Source organism: Oncorhynchus mykiss, chromosome 21 (genome assembly GCF_013265735.2).
Source record: "Oncorhynchus mykiss isolate Arlee chromosome 21, USDA_OmykA_1.1, whole genome shotgun sequence".
NCBI classification, from domain to species: Eukaryota; Metazoa; Chordata; class Actinopteri; order Salmoniformes; family Salmonidae; genus Oncorhynchus; species Oncorhynchus mykiss.
In genome coordinates this window covers 40,025,342-40,040,146 of record NC_048585.1, presented here as the reverse complement: position 1 = coordinate 40,040,146, position 14,805 = coordinate 40,025,342, and the positions used below count along the sequence as shown (strand labels likewise).

Sequence of the window (14,805 nt, the reverse complement as noted above, 5' to 3'; positions counted from 1 at the left end):
CACAGACATCATTCAAACAGTTTTAGAAACTTCAGAGTGTTTTCTATCCAATACTAATAATAATATGCATATATTAGCATCTGGGACAGAGTAGGAGGCAGTTCACTCTGGGCACGCTATTCATCCAAAAGTGAAAATGCTGTCCCCTATCCCAAAAAGGTAAATAAAGAATTGTCTAATAGCTGAGCTAGGTGTGACCCCCCCCCCCCCTCCCCTCCCCTCCCCAACTTGCAACAAATCATTTGTATCTACCTACACACGGCTAATGTTCTGGGGGAAAAAATGGTATATATATATATATATATATATATATATATATATATATTTGTCATGGCTGCCGAGTGGCGCAGTAGACTAAGGCACTGCATCTCAGTGCAAGGGGCATTACTACAGACCCTGGTTCGAATACAGATTGTATCACATTTGACCATGATTGGGAGTGCCATAGGGAGGTGCACAATTGGCCCAGCGTCATCCGGGGTAGGCTGTTAATGTAAGTAAGAATTTGTTCTTACCTGACTTGCCTTGTCAAATAAGGGTTACATTTTATAAACAACTGGCTGCAACCGTAGCGCAATCAATAGGAGGGGAACAGTGGCTGGTGCTGAAAATATAGCTAATTTGTTATGCAAGTGTTGCACACCAACAGATGGAGAAAACCTACACCAGTCGAGCAATTCATTTCAACAATAATCTTCTTTACAAACAACAAGAGGGCTTAATTGGAGTCTATTTCTTTGGAGCCTAGACTTATATGAAATAACTTTACTGGCTAAGGTAGGCTATGAGTGTCATGCCCTGACCGTAGAGATCTTTTTATTCTCTATGTTTGGTTGGTCAGGGTGTGACCCGGGTGGGAAACTCTATGTTCTGTGTTTCTATGTTTTGGCCGGGTATGGTTCTCAATCAGGGACAGCTGTCTATCGTTGTCTCTGATTGGGAATCATACTTTTTCCTTTTGTATTTTGTGGGTAGTTGTCTTTGTTAATGGCCTGTATAGCCCTAGTAAGCTTCACGTTCATTTTTGTTGTTTCTTGTTTTGTTGGCGACATTTATATTAAAGTAAAATGTACACTCACCACACTGCACCAAGGTCCGGTCATTTCCACGAAGACGGCGATCGTGACAATGAGGCTTAACAGCCTAATAGAAGTAGGATTTGTTTTATTAGGCCTGCTTACAATTGCAACTGGTCAAAAATGTAGCATCCTACATAAAACAATCATTTCAAGAAAAAAAGTCTGCATGTTCCAACTAAAACAAAAGTATTTGATCCCCTGCTGATTTTGTACATTTGCCCACTGACAAAGAAATGATCAGTCTATAAGTAGGTAGGTATATTTGAACAGTGAGAGACAGAATAACAACAAAAAAATCCAGAAAAACGCATATCAAAAATGTTATATTTTGATTTGCATTTTAATGAGGGAAATAAGTATTTGACCCCTCTGCAAAACATGACTTAGTACTTGGTGGCAAAACCCTTGCTGGCAATCACAAAGGTCAGATGTTTCTTGTAGTTGGCCACCAGGTTTGCACACATCTCAGAAGGGATTTTGTCCCACTCCTCTTTGCAGATCTTCTCCAAGTCATTAAGGTTTTGAGGCTGACGTTTGGCAACTCGAACTTTCAGCTCCCCCCACAGATTTTCTATGGGATTAAGGTCTGGAGACTGGCTAGGCCACTCCAGGACCTTAATGTGCTTCTTCTTGAGCCACTCCTTTGTTGCCTTGGCCGTGTGTTTTGGGTCATTATCATGCTGGAATATCCATCCACGACACATTTTCAATGCCCTAGCTGAGGGAAGGAGGTTCTCACCCAAGATTTGACGGTAAATGGCCCAGTCCATCGTCCCTTTGATGCGGTGAAGTTGTCCTGTCCCCTTAGCAGAAAAACACCCCCAAAGCATAATGTTTCCTCCTCAATTTTTGAAGGTTGGGATGGTGTTCTTGGGATCATAGGCAGCATTCCTCCTCCTTCAAACACGGCGAGTTGAGTTGATACCAAAGAGCTCCATTTTGGTCTCATCTGACCACAACACTTTCACCCAGTTGTCCTCTGAATCATTCAGATGTTCATTGGCAAACTTCAGACGGGCATGTATATGTGCTTTCTTGAGCAGGGGGCGCTGCAGGATTTCAGTCCTTCACGGCGTAGTGTGTTACCAATTGTTTTCTTGGTGACTATGGTTCCAGCTGCCTTGAGATCATTGACAAGATCCTCCCGTGTAGTTTTGGGCTGATTCCTCACCGTTCTCATGATCATTGCAACTCCACGAGGTGAGATCTGCATGGAGCCCCAGGCTGAGGGAGATTGACAGTTATTTTGTGTTTCTTCCATTTGCGAATAATCACTCCAACTGTTGTCACCTTCTCACCAAGCTGCTTGGCGATGGTCTTGTAGCCCATTCCAGCCTTGTGTAAGTCTACAATCTTGTCCCTGACATCCTTGGAGAGCTCTTTGGTATTGGCCATGGTGGAGAGTTTGGAATCTGATTGATTGCTTCTGTGGACAGGTGTCTTTTATACAGGTAACAAACTGAGATTAGGAGCACTCCCTTTAAGAGTGTGCTCCTAATCTCAGCTCGTTACCTGTATAAAAGACACCTGGGAGCCAGAAATCTTTCTGATTGAGAGAGGGTCAAATACTTATTTCCCTCATTAAAATGCAAATCAATTTATAACATTTTTGACATGCGTTTTTCTGGATTTTTTTGTTCTTATTCTGTCTCTCACTGTTCAAATAAACCTACCATTAGAATTATAGACGGATCTTTTCTTTGTCAGTGGGAAAAGGTACAAAATCAGCAGGGGATCAAATACTTTTTTCCCTCACTGTAACTAAAAAAAGTGCACCTTTGTAAATCCCAAACTCTAAAAGTAGTTGAAAAGGTAGATACAATGCAAAGGGACCAGGATGACTGATCCGTGTAAAGGAAAGAATGAATGAGGCCATGTATCGTGAGATTTTGAGTGAAAACCTCCTTCCAACAGCAAGGGCATTGAAGATGAAACGTGGCTGGGTCTTTCAGCATGACAATGATCCCAAACACACCGCTAGGGCAACGAAGGAGTGGCTTCGTAAGAAGCATTTGGAGTGGCCTAGCCAGTCTCCAGATCTCAACCCCATAGAACATCTTTGGAGGGAGTTGAAAGTCCGTGTTGCCCAGCAACAGCCCCAAAACATCACTGCTCTAGAGGAGATCTGCATGGAGGAATGGGCCAAAATACCAGCAACAGTGTGTGAAAACCTTGTGAAGACTTACAGAAAAAGTTTGACCTCTGTCATTGTCAACAAAGGGTATATAACAAAGTATTGAGATAAACTTTTGTTATTGACCAAATACTTATTTTCCAACATAATTTGCAAATAAATTAAAAATCATACAATGTGATTTTCTGGATTTTTTTTCTGGATGTTATGCTCTTAGTGTAACCTTTATTTAACTAGGCAAGTCAGTTAAGAACAAATTCTTATTTACAAGGACAGCCTACTCCTCCTTCCCCATCGGGAAATTTACCCACGCGCCCTGCCCGCACGACACAGGGATTCTTTAGCTAAATAGACCAGTACTGTACTCCCGACCGTCACGTTGTACAGAGCCATATTTTCCATTCTATCTTAACGGAAACACCATAATATTAATCAAATTAATTAAGCCAAATTTCTTAAAATCAATGCCATTTACTATGTTATTACAAAAAAGGTTTTAAAAAAAATCTCTGGTAATGCAAATATAGAAGACTATAAAATGCTTCTCAAAGACGCCCTCTGGTGGTCAAACTAGCAGTAACTTGCAGTAACAGAAAAAATGGCTGACAATTAAATAACATGCCACAGAATGCTGCAGCAGCCCGCAAGGTGTGCTGCAGTATGACACAACTGTTAAAGGAGCAACCACTGTATAGTCAATGTGCGGGACAAAATTGAGGCTATGATTAAGAAGTTGGAGCTCTTCTCTGTCTGCATTAACAAGGACAACACACAGGTCTTTCCATCATTGTATGATTTTTTTGTGTGCAAATTAACTCAAGCTTACGGACAATGTCAAATGTGATATAGCGAAGCACCTGAGTGAGTTGGTGTGCAATTACGCAAGTACCTTCCCGAAATGGATGACACAAACAACTGGATTTGTAATCCCTTTCATGCCCTGCCTCCAGTTCACTTATGGATATCTGAACAAGAGAGCCTCATCGAAATTGCAACAAGCGGTTCTGTGAAAATCGAATTGAATCAGAAGCCATTGCGCTCAGAGTATCCTGCCTTGGAAAATCGTGCTGTTAAGACACCGATGCCCTTTGCAACCACGTACCTATGTGAGAGTGGATTCTTGGCCCTCACTAGCATGAAAAATAAATACAGGCACAGACTGTGTGTGGAAAATGATTTAAGACTGAGACTCTCTCCAATACAACCCAACATTTCAGAGTTATGTGCATCCTTTCAAGCACACCCTTCTCATTAACCTGAGGTAAGTTATTCACAATTTTTGCTGAACAAATAAGGTTTTAGATGTAAGATGGCTAAATAAAGAGCAAAATTATTGATTATTATTATATTATTTTTTGTGCCCTGGTCCTATAAGAGCTCTTTGCCACTTCCGATGAGCCGGGCTGTGACAAAAACTCGCACTCATTCTTATGTGTAATAAATGTATCGTATAGTGTGTGTGTGGCAGGCTTACAATGATGTCAAAAAACAACATTTGAGAGTGCGCTGACCCTGGTGCTATAGAGGGGGGTGCGCAGCTGGAGGTTGAATGTTTGAAGGGGTACGGGACTATAAAAAGTGTTGGAACCACTGATATAGGAAATAACGTGGCATTTTTGTACCTCGTCAAAGTCTGAGATGATCTCATTGAGGAAACGTAAACACTCCAGTCCATCTCGGTTCACACTGCTCTCGCTGTAGAACTCCTTAAACTGGGGTACCGAGGCGAACATCACACACACACAGTCACATGATTGGCTGTACAGGTCCTGCAACACACCCACAAGACACACATTATATCACAACACTGATACAAACACGTTATATACACACACACACACAAAACACGTTATAACGTCATATCACAACCCACACACATTTCACAAGCACACACGTCATATCCCAACACATACACGTTATATACATACACAAACATATTATATGCATGTACACACACACACACACACACAATAATGACGCCTCGCTTCGTCCTACCCAAGGCCTTGGTATTTGCATAGTCATTTACATGTTTTTTTAGCATGATGTGGCCCTAACACAGTTACAGCATTGTTGCTGGTGGTGGAGCCCATTTGCCTCACTGACCACTACCCACTGTACTCTCCAGACCTAGGTTCAAATACTATTTATATCGTTCAAATACTTGCTTTACCCTGCCTGGAGTGCCAGGTAAGTGTTTTTTTTCCTATTGGTTCCATTGCAACAAGCAAGCTTAATCAAACACAGCGAAAGTATTGAAAATTATTGCAAATAGTACTTGAACCCAGGTCTGACACTGACACACACAAGTTGACTTACCTGGTTGCGTATGGTCTTGCCCATGAATTTAGATGCTACATGAAGAGGCAGGACATTCTTCAGTAGTAGTTTGTTAACATTCTCCATGGTCTCCATCTCAACCCTCTCAGTTCTGAAACACTGCTGCAGTAGGAACTCCACGCGACAGCCCAACTCGTCCTGACGAACACACACATCGTTAAACACACATATACACACTCAAACACACACACACACACACACACACACACACACACACACACACACACACACACACACACACACACACACACACACACACACACACACACACACACACACGCATAGAGTAAATATACACAAACACATATACAAGCAGAAAGGCATGGACGCCACAAGCACGAACACATGCTGAAAGCAAGCACGCACGTATGAACACACACTCAGATACGTCCCCTTACCTGTCGTGCCAGTATCAGGCATGTAAAATAGAAGATGAACAGCCAAACTCCAGCCATGATCTTAGGCTCCTTTAGGACTCCAGGCCTGTGGGAACACACACACACGCACACACACACACACACACACACACACACACACACACACACACACACACACACACACACACACACACACACACACACACACACACACACACACACACACACACACACACACACACACACACACACACACACACACACACACACACACACACACACACACACACGTAAACACACACTTTGAGACACTTTGTGATCATCCCTCTCTCCTTTGTTCTCTCTGTCATGCCACAGTCTTTCTTAAAACGTACTCAAACAAACACGCATATACTGGTCTGACTCAGCCCAGGTCATTAGAGTTTCATAGCTTTTTTCTGAGTCCAGAATGTGAATCCCAGACGATAGTAGCATTTTCCCTTTATTTGTTCAAGCAGCCCATACAAAGGCCCAGGGAGATAACACCGCCTCAGGCTTCATGGACTAATGTATTGAGATACTCTCTGTGTTATGTTCCGTAACACCAAAGTGTATCGGGCAGTTACTAAAAGTGTGTGTGTAAGTGCAGGTGTACAGTTGAAGTCAGAAGTTTACATAAACCTTAGCCAAATACATTTAAACTCAGTTTTTCACAATTCCTGACATTTAGTCCTAGTAAAAATTCCCTGTCTTAGGTCAGTTAGGATCACCACGTTATTTTAAGAATGTGAAATGTTAGAGTAATAGTAGAGAAAATTATTTATTTCAGCTTTTATTTATTTCATCACATTCCCAGTGGGTCAGAAGTTTACATACACTCAATTACTATTTGGCACTGCCTTTAAATTGTTTAACCTGGGTCAAACGTTCGGGTAGCCTTCCACAAGCTTCCCACTATAAGTTGGGTGAATTTTGGCCCATTCCCCCTGACAGAGCTGGTGTAACTGAGTCAGGTTTCTAGGCCTCCTTGCTCCCACACAGTTTTTCAGTTCTGCGCATAAATGGTTTACGGGATTGAGGTCAGGGCTTTGTGATGGCCACTCCAACACCTTGACTTTGTTGTACTTAAGCCATTTTGCCACAACTTTGGAAGTATGCTTGGGGTCATTGTCCATTTGGAAGACCCATTTGCGACCAAGCTTTAACTTCCTGACTGATGTCTTGAGATATTGCTTCAATATATCCACATAATTTCAACCCTCATGATGCCATATATTTTGTGAAGTGCACCAAGTCCCGCCTGCAGCAAAGCACCCCCACAACATGATGCTGCCACCCCGTGCTTCACGGTTGGGAGGGTGTTCTTCGGCTTGCAAGGCTCCCCCTTTCTACTCCAAACATAACGATGGTCATTATGGCCAAACAGTTCTATTTCGGTTTCATCAGACCAGAGGACATTTCTCCAAAAAGTACAATCTTTGTCCCCATGTGCAGTTGCAAACCGTAGTCTGAATTATTTATGGCGGTTTTGGAGCAGTGGCTTCTTCCTTGCTGAGGTATAGGACTTGTTTTACTGTGGATATAGATACTTTTGTACCCGTTTCCTCCAGCATCTTCACAAGGTTCTTTGCTGTTGTTCTGAGATTGATTTGCACTTTTCGCACCGAAGTACGTTCATCTCTAGGAGACAGAATGCTTCCTGAGCGGTATGACGGCTGTGTGGTCCCATGGTGTTTAGACTTGCGTACTATTGTTTGTACAGATGAACGTGGTACCTCCAGGCATTTGGAAATTGAGGTCAACAATTTATTTTCTGAGGTCTTGGCTGATTTATTTTTATTTTCCCATGATGTCAAGCAAAGAGGCACTGTTTGAAGGTAGGCCTTGAAATACAGTACATCCACAGGTACACCTCCAATTGACTCAAATGATGTCAATTAGCATATCAGAAGCTTCTAAAGCCATGACATAATTTTCTGGAATTTTCCAAGCTGTTTAAAGGCACAGTCAATTTAGTGCATGTAAACTTCTGAACAACTGGAATTGTGATACAGTGGATTGTGAAATAATCTGTCTCTAAACAATTATTGGAAAAATGACTTGTGTCATGCACAAAGTGGATGTCCTAACCGACTTGCCAAAACTATAGTTTGTTAACAAGAAATTTGTGGAGTGGTTCAAAAACGAGTGTTAATGACTCCATCCTAAGTGTATGTAAACTTCCGACTTTCACTGTACATGTTACTATCTATTATCCAGTCTAACGTGGTGTCGTTGTAGAGCAGTGCTTCTCAATGATTTACTGTTACGCGCCCCCTAGGAAGAAGTAAACATTTTGCGCCCCCCAACTCTCCGCCGCGACTGTAAATAGTATAATTTGTCTATAAAATTGTTATAAGTACACCTCTGCATAACATTGTATCCTTATTAACATGAAAGAAAAGAAAAAAAGAAAAAATAAAGAAATATAGATCAACTTACAACAAAGAATAACTTTATTAACATTGTTTTTTTAGTCTGTAACAGAAAAGACTTAAAGTGCATCAATTTGCCTGAAATGTAAAAAAAATAAAAAATCTTATTTAAACTGTAATTTTTTTTGACCATTTGAAACTGAAAAATAAAATAAAATATAATCAATAAATAATAATAAATTCAAATTGATCAGCAACATTAACTCAGGAGCACAATATATGAAACACTTTGACCAATAAAACAAAAATGAATAAAACAGTTTGTGCTGATTTTTTAAAATCAAAATGAGGAAGTCAATATTAATGGCTACAATGAGCACGTTTTGCAGAGCACAGCTTTTCGAAGCGGGGTTTGAAGCATGATACTGCAACTCTCAGCTCTTGCTCAATGTTTAGCTGGGACCTGTACTTGGTCTTCAGTGCAGCAACAGCAGAGAAGCCAGTCTCACAAAGATAAGATGTTGCAAAAGGAAGAAGAACGCCCATGGCCCTCTGCCCTAAGAGTGGATACTGCCTCTCTACACTCAGCCAGAATTCACTCAGTGTCTGTGATGTGAACTTCAGTCTCAATGTGGAGTTAGACGTCATATCAATGAACTGGTCCTCCTCTGCAGAGCTGAAACCAGTTGGAGCTGGTGCATTGAAAGGATCTCTCACCCAGTCATAATGGGAACTGTTTTCAGGGAAGTACTTTTTAAAGAATCCCATCAGTGATGAAATATGCTCCTTAATATATGGGATCACTGAGGTGGCATCATAGTCAGTAGTGTCAACAAATTCATGCAGGTTCTCGAATGAATCAATATTTCCTTCATCAAGTCGCCTGCCATACATTGCAAGCTTTCGAGTGAAAGAGCTGATCTTGTCTGTGACCTGAGGGAGGTGTTTATCTTTCCCTTGAAGCTGTAGATTTAGTTCATTTAGCTTTCCAAATATGTCACTCAGGTAGGCCAGTTTTGCCAGGAAGTTCTCATCACTAAATTTTTCTGCGAGGTCATACTTGTGCTCCTGCTCCGAAAACGTTCTTATCTGCTCTCTGAGCTCAAAAACTCGGGACAAGACTTTTCCTCGTGACAGCCACCTTGCTTCACTGTGAAACAGCACAGCTTGATGTTCAGCTCCCATCTCCTCACAGATAGCAGAGAAGACTCTTGTTTTTAGTGGTCTGGTCTTTATAGAATTGACAACATTTACAATGTCAGTCATAACCTCACTTAATTCAGAGGAAAGGTGCCTTGATGCCAGTGCTTCTCTGTGTATAACACAGTGTGTCCACTCAGCATTAGGTGAGGCCTTCTTGATGAGTGCCCGAAGTCCTTTTCTCATCCCTGCCATGGTCTGTGCACCATCACTGCAAACACCAATGCAGTTCTCCCACTTTAGCCCATTCTCAGTCAGGAAGCAGTCCAGCATTTTGAATAGCTCTTCAGCTGTGGCTCTGTCTCTGACATATTTACAAAACAGTAGATCCTCACACAGGGAGTTTGTCATGTCAAAACGTACATAAGAGATAAACAAACAGTCTTTGTTGCTGTCAGTTGCTTCATCGAACTGTAAGGCACGTTTGTCTTTGAGTTTATCTACCAGCTGTTCTTTAAGATCGTTAGCAATGTCATTTATACGTCTGGCGACAGTGTCATTGGACAGAGGGATAGTTGTTATTTTTGCAGCACTTGCGTCATCCACCATGACAGAGACCATGTCTAATGCTGCAGGCAGTATCAGCTCCTCTGCTATGGAGTGTTTTTTTTGTTGCACTGAGCAATTTGGTACGCCACCTTATAGGATGCTAACAGTGCTCGCTGGTTTACTGAAGTAGCATTCACAAAGCGGGAGGATTGTTGGCAATATTCGGCACGTTTTCGCTGAAAAAACTCAAGCAGCTTATCAGCGTGATTGGGGTGTAATGTCTTTAAGTGACGCCTTCATTTATTTGGCTTCATGCTGTCCGCTGCCAACATTTTTAGACACAGTAAACATACCGGTCTTTCCTCGTCTCCCACCGTAGTCACAGTGAAGCCAAGCGCTACATACGCTTCGTCACATTTCCTCGTCTTAGCTTTCGGGAGACTTACGTTTGTCTCATTATCTCCGTCTCTCTTCCGCCTTTCTTTTCATCCCTGTTAAATATTTTTCCATGGTGTCTGTTAAGGGTTTGTTATCTGCACTTCATAACTCCTGCTCTGTGCTCTTGTTCGGTGCAAAACAACCCTACTCCCTGCGGCAAAAAAAAGCATGTTCCCCGGTGTCACACGCCGGCATCGCTTCGAGCCCCCCCAGGGGGGCGCGCCCCACTATTTGAGAAGGACTGCTGTAGAACAACGTGTGTGTGTGTGTTAGTCTCACTTTGTATCATTGTAGAGCAGGGCCATGTAACAGTCTGAGCGAGGTGCGTAGACGTAGAGGAAGAGAGACAGGTAGACTACTACAGCCAGTGTGAGGAGCAACACCTTGACGGACATGCACGTCCTCACAAACACCACCACACCTAGCATGGCCAGCAGGCAGCAGTACAGGTAATACTGTGGGGGAGGGGGGGGAGAAGAGAAAGATAAAAATATATTGATATTACCAATTACCGATAATAGGCCCAAGTGTAGTTTTATGCACTGTGTGACAAGTGTATCCATTACACTACATGCAAATGCAGTTTGATTGGTTGATTGGTACTTACAGGGACGGTGTACAGGTTGAGGTTCTGTAGTTGTGATGTGTTGTACGAGTTGGAGGCACAGTTGTCTCCAGGTAGAAAGAACTGGGGGGGATGAAAAACACAATGGGTCAAAGTGTGTGTGTATCTGTCAGAGTGTGCCAATGTACGTGGATTTATATATTTGTGCGTATGTGTGTGTGTGTGTGTGTGTGTGCTGACTCACAAAGTTCAGTATGGCCATAAGCAAGGTGATGAGTAGACAAAGGCAGACCAGCAGTAAACGTGCCGCCGGCCTTGTGGCCACTCCCTGTGACAGCGACGTCACCCACTGTAGACTGAGAGGGATTTTAGAGCGCCATCTCTAAAAACACCCACACAGACAATACCTGGTTAGAACACTCAAACAGTAGAAATGTTCAAGAGAAACATGCAGCTAGGGTTGAGCTGTCATTGGGGTTAGGTTTAGTGTTACCTTGAGGTGTCCCGTGCAGACCACAGAGAGAAGCAACACTAGAACAGGGAAGGTGACGCCATACGACACAGCCATGTGAAAGTTTCTGAGAGAGAGAGAGAGAGAATGAGAGAAAGAGCGAGAGCAATGAAATGAATTCTCAATTTCTCTCCATTCGGTCCTCAGGCCCTCGACACCTCGTCCCCCCCTCTCTACTTTTATCTGGATGTTGTTTGTGGTTGATGCTCACAGTTAGTGCAAAACGCAAATTCCTTTTTTCTTCCGTTCTCTGCTCCATTTGCATGAGTTTGCATTGTGACGTTGGCATTTGCATCAAAACAGTAGTACGTGTTTGTGTTTTTGTGTGTGCATAATGTGCGTTGAAAGGTTTTTGTACCTCACGCACACGGGATACTCACTTCTGGGAGACGAGCATTTGGACAGTAAACAGAGACACGAAGATGAGAGCCATGCAGCCTACTGACTGGTGTAGACCTTTGACCTCTGAGAGACGAAACTGCAACACACACACACACACACACACACACACACACACACACACACACACACACACACAACACCATTAGCCTATATCATTACACACACACACACACACACAACCCTATAATACCAAACACAACTCAGATAGAATTCCCACTAATAAATTAGGCACAACAACAGGTACACCACCATTACATCAGATACACCGAACTAACACAACAGTCAGTCATAATAGGTTTAGAAATGTCATGTCATTAATATAGCTGTCAGTGCTGCCGAAACTGCAATCAAGTTTGACAGAAGGGGGTCCGCCCTATGTTCCCTCAGCCCTATGTCCGCATTGCATTTCCAGAAGAAGAAAAATATGGATCTCAGCATCTACTCAATACATTTATATAATGATTGGATCAAATGTGTCAACTCATATGGCCTAGGGCCTACTGAAATATTGAATCACTGGTGACGACATGAAGTTGGAAAATGGCTCTCCCTCTCATTTGGTTTGAAGACCCCTGGTTTAGAAGTTAGACCTGAGGGAACATGGGGCTGAGGGAACATAGGGCTGAGGGAATTGACATGGGCTTCGTTTCAAATTCATAAAAGACACACCCTCATCCACTTATCCTTGCCTTATGCCCTTGGGGGAATCCCCGTGGCCATATTTGTCGTCGGTCCAAATGATTAGCCAAGCAAGGGAAGTTTGCAACATAAGCCCCTCAGCCCTCGTTTTTAATGGAGTTTGAGAGTGTACATTTATGTTCACTTCGGGGCCTAAAACGCCCCATATTTCAATTCGCGATGATTGTAAATCCGCTAAGAAAAGTCTGCCAAAATGTAAAACCTCAACATCAATATGGAGTCAACATACAAGTGTAAGTAAAAACTATTGTAATTAAGTTACAAATTGTGCTACTAATGCATAAACATGTCCCGTAAAAGTAATGATGTTTTTGTTTGGTTAGCTTTTGGAAATTGTAGAAATCAAACATTTTCCTTCTTCAAAAGTTCCAGTTAAGCAGGCTAACGTTAGGTAGCTAATTAATTTGCTAGCTTTCATACAGTAGGCATATATTAATAATGATATAGTTAATAAAAGTACACATGCAATCATAATTGACTGCCGCTGTCACACTCTGACCATTATTTGCTCTGACCTGGTTTAGATCTTATCTGTCGGAAAGATGTCAGTTTGTCTCTGTGAATGGTTTGTCCTCTGACAAATCAACTGTAAATTTCGGTGTTTCTCAAGGTTCTGTTTTAGGACCACTATTGTTTTCACTATATATTTTACCTCTTGGGGATGTCATTCGAAAACATAATGTTAACTTTCACTGCTATGTGGATGACACACAGCTCTACATTTCAATGAAACATGGTGAAGCCCCAAAATTGCCCTCGCTAGAAGCATGTGTTTCAGACATAAGGAAGTGGATGGCTGCAAACTTTCTACTTTTAAACTCGGACAAAACAGAGATGCTTGTTCTAGGTCCCAAGAAACAAAGAGATCTTCTGTTGAATCTGACAATTCATCTTAATGGTTGTACAGTTGTCTCAAATAAAACTGTGAAGGACCTCAGCGTTACTCTGGACCCTGATCTCTCTTTTGAAGAACATATCAAGACCATTTCAAGGACAGCTTTTTTCAATCTACGTTACATTGCAAAAATCAGACATTTTCTGTCCAAAAATGATGCAGAAAAATGAATCCATGCTTTTGTCACTTCTAGGTTAGACTACTGCAATGCTCTACTTTCTGGCTACCCTGATAAAGCACTAAATAAACTTCAGTTAGAGCTAAATACGGCTGCTAGAATCCTGACTAGAACCAAAAAATGTGATCATATTACTCCAGTGCTAGCCTCCCTACACTGGCTTCCTGTCAAGGCAAGGGCTGATTTCAAGGTTTTACTGCTAACCTACAAAGCATTACATGGGCTTGCTCCTACCTATCTCTCTGATTTGGTCCTGCCGTACATACCTACACGTACGCTACGGTCACAAGACGCAGGCCTCCTAATTGTCCCTAGAATTTCTAAGCAAACAGCTGGAGGCAGGGCTTTCTCCTATAGAGCTCAATTTTTATGAAATGGTCTATTTTTATGAAATGAATAAGTCTTTACTGAAGACTCTCAGATCTCTTCAGTGGGTCATATGATTGAGTGTAGTCTGGCCCAGGAGTGGGAAGGTGAACTGAAAGGCTCTGGAGCAACGAACCGCCCCTGCTGTCTCCGCCTGGCCGGTTCCCCTCTTTCCACTGGGATTCTCTGCCTCTAACCCTATTACAGGGGCTGAGTCACTGGCTTACTGGGGCTCTTTCATACCTTCCCTGGGAGGGGTGCGTCACTTGAGTGGGTTGAGTCACTGATGTGATCTTCCTGTCTGGGTTGGCGCCCCCCCCCCCTTGGGTTGTGCCGTGGCGGAGATCTTTGTGGGCTATACTCGGCCTTGTCTCAGGATGGTAAGTTGGTGGGTGAAGATATCCCTCTAGTGGTGTGGGGGCTGTATTTGGCAAAGTGGGTGGGGTTATATACTTCCTGTTTGGCCCTGTCCGGAGTGTCCTCAGATGGGGCCAAAGTGTCTCCTGACCCCTCCTGTCTCAGCCTCCAGTATTTATGCTGCAGTAGTTTATGTGTCGGGGGGCTAGGGTCAGTTTGTTACTGTATATCTGGAGTACTTCTCCTGTCCTATTCGGTGTCCTGTGTGAATTTAAGTGTGCTCTCTCTAATTATCTCTTTCTCTCTTTCTTTCTCTCTCTCGGAGGACCTGAGCCCTAGGACTACCTGACATGATGACTCCTTGCTGTCCCCAGTCCACCTGGCC

General features: G+C 42.7%; 1 protein-coding gene across 1 annotated transcript in view; it reads right to left on the bottom strand.

Annotated features, from left to right (window-relative positions):
* LOC110500394 (adenylate cyclase type 4) overlaps positions 1-14,805 on the bottom strand; it is a 47,748-nt gene that overhangs the window by 10,499 nt on the left and 22,444 nt on the right. The window contains exons 17-24 of the mRNA XM_021577744.2: positions 11,904-12,001; positions 11,506-11,590; positions 11,257-11,394; positions 11,055-11,135; positions 10,727-10,902; positions 5,949-6,033; positions 5,530-5,688; positions 4,836-4,982 (exon numbers count right to left, since the gene is read on the bottom strand). Coding sequence (XP_021433419.2) covers positions 4,836-4,982; positions 5,530-5,688; positions 5,949-6,033; positions 10,727-10,902; positions 11,055-11,135; positions 11,257-11,394; positions 11,506-11,590; positions 11,904-12,001 — 969 coding nt within the window. The remainder of the gene's footprint in view (positions 1-4,835; positions 4,983-5,529; positions 5,689-5,948; positions 6,034-10,726; positions 10,903-11,054; positions 11,136-11,256; positions 11,395-11,505; positions 11,591-11,903; positions 12,002-14,805) is intronic.